The 5,831-nt window shown below is 35.9% G+C and overlaps 1 protein-coding gene across 1 annotated transcript; it reads left to right on the top strand.

The window, feature by feature from the left end:
* The first annotated feature begins 3,448 nt into the window (after window positions 1-3,448).
* On the top strand, window positions 3,449-4,081 carry LOC142230904 (uncharacterized). Its single transcript, XM_075301522.1, has 2 exons — window positions 3,449-3,739; window positions 3,803-4,081. Exons 1-2 carry the CDS (start codon window positions 3,449-3,451, stop codon window positions 4,079-4,081), a joined length of 570 nt encoding a protein of 189 aa, XP_075157637.1.
* The last annotated feature ends 1,750 nt before the right edge of the window (window positions 4,082-5,831 follow it).

Here is a 5,831-nt window from a genome sequence, read left to right as displayed (position 1 = left end):
TGGATTAACAAATGATTGTTTGAAATACATTTTTAATTAAAAATTAAAAAAAAAATCAGCACTTTTTTTAACTGAATTAGTCTTCCGAATTTGATTAAAAAGTTAATTGTATCAATTATTTTTTAATTAAAAATTTTAAAATTTTCCATCATTGACTTAATTAACTTAATGTTTCTATCATGATTAAACAGTTAATTGTATCAATTAATTTATTAATTGAAAAAATTTTCAACTTCAATTAACTTTTTAATTGGAAATATTTTGGTGATATTTTTTTCTGTGTAGGAAGATTAGTGTGGAGTTCTATAAATTTTTTAGGGAGGCTACGTCTGAGGTGACTACGATGACGCGTGACTTCTGGGAGTTGTATTCGAACTTTGTTAAATTTTCGACGTTGTTTGATAGGTTTCCGGATCTTTCGTCATTTGTTGCCTCTCCTGTATCGGGGACGAAACGGAAGAGGTCTTCCAAGAAGTCGTCGCCGAAGGAGGGTCGTACTAAGGTTTTTGGGACTGGTTCGGGGATGCCGAAATCTAGTGTGGGATCATCAACGGTTGGCGGTGTGTCCGCAGTTGTAAGGGGTACGAAGGATGCGATGCCTAGTGTTTCCGGTACGTCGGAAGATGGTGCGTATCATCACTGCCCCGAACGGCTGTGACTGCTCCTATTGCTTGTCATCCTGTTACAGGTATTGTACCTGAACAGCCCACGCAAGCTCCTGTACCGATTCCTTTGGTGACTGACGATTCAGGCTTGTCTCTTATAAGTTTCGCGACGCCTACTTTGTCGGATTGCCCTCAGCCTCAATCGAAGGGGAAAAGCTCGAGGAAACTCAATATGGCTGCTTCAAAGAGGGTAGTTTTTGTTTCTCGTTTTTCTCCGGAGACGACGGCTGAGGATATTGATTATGTTATTATATTAGGTCTAGGGTCGATGGCACTAGCGTAGCTAGACAATTTTCCTAGGGGGGGCTATAGCCCCCCTAGCTAAAAATTTATAGACTGAACTTATAGGTTCAATTAATGTTTTATTTCATAAAATTGAATAAAAAATTGGACATCAAAATAACTCGACAATTAATTTATAACACACTTTTCCCAGCAAAAAAAATTGTGAGTTGTTCTAAAGGCACAACTTTAAAATCACTTCCAAAAATGTCCTCAATTATTTTAACTACACAGGAAGTTTTTTACTTCATTTTTTTCATATTTTAATGTGTAATTTTTTGTTTTCTTTTTTTTTCAAATAGTTTAAAAAAAGAGTAAGAATAAATAAATTGGTACAAATTATTGCCATAAAACTGCTAAATCCATTATAGAAAAATCGATAATTTTGGAAATTATTCGAGGAAAAACGTTTCAAACAAGCGTCCTATGACAAGTGTCAGGATATCCAAGTGTGAAAATAAAAGCTCAACCCGTTAAGTTTAATAATTCACTTTATTCGTCTGTTCTCGTCAGCGGTTAAAGTAAGACTTATTTCAAAATATATCAGAGTTACCATATCAATACAAAAATTAATATCAAATATGATGCAGTTAAAAGAGACGTATCGTATGATACGTGACACAAGCTCATATTACATTCATTGCTTCTCCACCAATTTTGCACCACTTCTAGACCCAAAAAGAACATTTTCACTACTTTTTTGGCGACGCTTTTTCGCAGCATTATTAAAATATTAATTTATGAAAGAATAGTTTTAATATCAATTACTATTTTTTTTAATTAAATTGACTAAACTAAATCAATCAAAAGGTCAACCACAGCTTTATTTCATAAATATCTGACTTCAAACATTGCCATCGGCAACTACTACCACAACCCAAATAATTCGATTGTTCATGAAAGTCTTTATCGGGACTTTGCGCGATTGTATATACTTGTTTAATTGTTATAAAAATTAAAAAACTATTGACATTTATTGAAAAATTGAAAATCATAAATAGAGTTTCAAATTCTGGGGGGGGGGCTAAAATTTTTCTGGGGGGGGTCTAAGCCCCCCCCCCAGAGGCATTCCTACGCTTATGGTCGATGGTATATCGGGTTTTAGAACTATTAGGTTGAAGTCTCAGTTCTCTGGGAATAGGTCTTCATTTAAGATTATTGTTGATGCTGATCTCTTCGATACGCGGTGTAATCGTGATTTATGGCCTCCTATGGCATTCTTTAAGGAGTTTTTTGATCGGTCGGATAACTTAGCTAGATTACCTAGCAGGCCTCCTCCATCTCCAAAAAACTGAGTGACTCTTTTTCTATTATTTATCAAAATGTCAGAGGGCTGAATACGAAATTATCGAGGCTGTATATTGATAGTTTTGATTTTGATTTTGAGTTTGCGGTTTTGGTTATGACTGAGACTTGGCTCATGGCATCGGCATATGATTCTGAGATTATTTGTGGTCGTTACATGGTGCTCAGGAAGGATCGTATGGGTAGGATTGGTAGTGGAGTAGTGATTGGTGTCCTTGGCACCTTCCCCTCTGAGCGAATTGTTCTGGACGATGTTGATGATATTGAATTCCTTGCGGTAAGGGTAGATCTTCAGGGATTTAGGTTATTCGTCACATGCTCATATATTCCTCCGGCTTCGGAATATTCTATCTATGAGCGTCATTTTGTGGCGATAAGTAGTATTATGTCCAGAATGAGTGATTCGGACAGGATCGTGTTTTTGGGCGATTTTAATTTGCCTATGGTGTCTTGGCTCAGCTTGTCTGATACGGAGGCGTTGACTCCACTGACTACTTCTGGTGGATCGGAATGTGTGACGTCTTTTTTGAATCATTTTCTTGATGCTAGTTTGGGTCAGATCAATGGAGTTTTGAATTTCTTTGGGAAGATTCTTGATTTGGTTTTTGTAGGCGATCCGTATAATTTTGATTTGTCCAGATGTGATCCTGTTTCTTATCCCGTGGATAGGTATCACCCTATTTTCTCTCTTTCCCTCTTGGATGTTGCTCATGGGTCTCAAATGGTTGCAGCTCGGGATGAGGTATTTTCACTATATTTTAAGAAGACGAATTTCGATGTGTTGAATTCGCTTCTTTCGGGTGTTGACTGGTGCTCTGTTTGTAGGCGTGATCGGTTGTCCGATCTCGATGTGGCCGTTGATAATTTCTGTTCCTAGACGAAGGGTTGATTTCCTTAGGAATCAGCCATGGAGTTGACGAGACTCAGGTATGATAGGAATAAATGTTATAAGAGGACGGGATCTGATTTTGATTATGCTCGGTACTTCTTTCTGCTCCATTGTCGATGTTATTTAATAGTTCATTGAAATTCGGTTATTTCCCTCTAAGTTGGAGGAGTTCTTTTGTCGTACCACTTCATAAGTCAGGGAGCCCCTTTGATGTGAGTAATTATAGGGGATAGCAAGATTGAGTGCTTTTCCCAAGGTTTTTGAGAAGATGGTGACGGATGTTTTGTCGCATAGCATTTCTTCGATAATGGATCCTTGCCAGCATGGTTTTCGTAAGGGCCTAGCGACTACTACGAACTTGGTGGAATTTACTTCTCATGTTATTAATCAGTTTGTTGTTGGGAATCAGACACATGTTATTTATACGGATTTTAGTAAAGCTTTTGACCGGGGGAATCATAAGATGTTGTTGTATAAGCTGGATAGGGTTGGATTGGCCAGTACACTTTTGGCTTGGATTTCGTCGTATCTTGAGTGCCGTACGCAGATTGTGTCTTTTGGTGATTCCTATTCGAGGTGCTTTGATGTCCCATCAGGTGTGCTTCAGGGTAGTCATTTGGAACCTGTCTTATTTTTGTTATTTATAAACGATTTACCTCAGATGTATGCTGATGATGTTAAGTTATTCTCCACGTTCGATAATTCTGTTCGGGTGCATTTATTACAGGATGGGTTGGATAGCTTTGGTGATTGGTGTAGGGTAAATCTAATGGATTTGAACTTGAAGAAATGCAAGTTTATGCGTTTCTTCAGGTCTAGGTCTATTGATGTTCGGTATAGTATACAGGGCTCAAATACGGGCTCAAATCAATACCGTACGTTATTGATAGTTAGCCAACAATATCAATACCGAACGGTACAGCCGGTTTACAAAGCATGAAAGTCCATACAGTATTATGAAAATACCAAAATGGTATTAAAAATAATACCTAAGCGGTATTAATATTTATACCATTAAGTTATTGATGTATAAACAGTGTGGTATTACCAAATAATACCTAAACGGTATTGGATTTAATACAAACCCGGTATTTATTGTTATAATACATATTAGTTCAGTAAAACACACGTAACAATGACTTTTCCTTTAATACATTTATAAAATACATAGTACATACACTTCACCACTTTTTTCATGCAAAATTATTCTTTGAATTTTATGTCCCATCACAGGCTCTGTATGCCTCAAGCTGTCTGTTGTGAGATTTGGAGAGCTTTTGTATGTCTCTTACGTATCTTATGAGAGAATGGTTCCGAATTAGTAAACATTAATAATACCAAAACATTTTATACTTACGAATACTTCGTAAGTATAAAATGTCATCATGTTTTCCATGAAATATTGCAATTAACGCGTCTGTTTACTTTATTTGAACAAACTAAACTACAAAGGCGACAACTTAGTTTTTAGCAACGGCGACATATCATATGCTACGGGTATGTGATAGTTAATACCATAATAATACCGGATGTAAATGATTTGATAGAAAGTGGTATCAAAATTAGAAGGTAACGTGAAACAATCAATTAATACCAAACGGTAATGGCTACGTACCGTCTTTTTTCTACCAGTGTGGGGTTGTAGGATTCATAAAGCGTTGGGCGAAGGAGTATTCGGGCCCTTATGTTACCAAGAGGCTTTTTACAGCCCTTGTTAGACCCATTCTGCAGTAGGGTTATATCGTGTGCGATCCTCAATATGATGTTTACATTGATAAGATAGAATCGGTTCAGAAGCAGTTCTTGTTGTTCGCTCTAAGGCATCTTCTTTGGAACAGTGATTTTCTTCTTCCTCCTTATACTTCTAGATTGAGGCTGATTCATTGCCTACTCTTAGGAGCCGACGGACGATGTTGAGCTCCATGATTATGTATACGCTAGTTTGTGCGGATATTCTGTGCTCTGAATTGATATCCGGAAGGGGCGGTAAAGTGGGCGATGGGACCGTTCGACAAACAGAAAAAGAAAAATTTGAATGAAATTCAATCCCGGTTCTAACTGAAAGTCAACGTTAAATTTCTATGGATTTTGTATAATTTTTTTTAATTTTTATCGGTAAAAAATATAATATTATTAAAAATAAATGTAATAATATATATAATTATTAAAATAATATAATCAAAACATAATTATCTTATTAAACGTATTAATAAATAAAACTATGAATACAACTTTAAATATCTTAAACATTTTTACATGTATAATTCGATTTCCTCCATAATGTTGGTGTCATATAACTATTAATTAATATGCTGGCAATTTGAAATAATTACTATCGAGGAACTTGCTGGCCCGCGTGTTAGAATAGATTCCAGCAAGAGGAATTCACAAAATAACAAACTGATGACGGGATGTAAATTGATTTAATGCACATTTTCATCTAGAAGTTCTTGATATGGGAATTGTTGCACTTTTCTTTGTTGATTCCTTCGTCATTTTTTCATCGGCCAACATCTTCCAAGAATATAGCATCCAATGATTTTAGTTTTCTGCAAACCAATCGAGTTTAGTGATTCCCATTACGTTTTCATTTCACTTTTTATTTTGGCTTAGCAATTATAGTTAACTTTTTGGATTTATATCAGTCTATTGTCAAAAATATTTCATATTTTTGTATTTCTTCCAACTGA

Source organism: Haematobia irritans, chromosome 3 (assembly GCF_050003625.1).
Source record: "Haematobia irritans isolate KBUSLIRL chromosome 3, ASM5000362v1, whole genome shotgun sequence".
NCBI lineage: Eukaryota > Metazoa > Arthropoda > Insecta > Diptera > Muscidae > Haematobia > Haematobia irritans.
The sequence above is the reverse complement of the archived record's forward strand: the minus strand, read 5'-3'. Positions and strand labels throughout refer to the sequence as shown.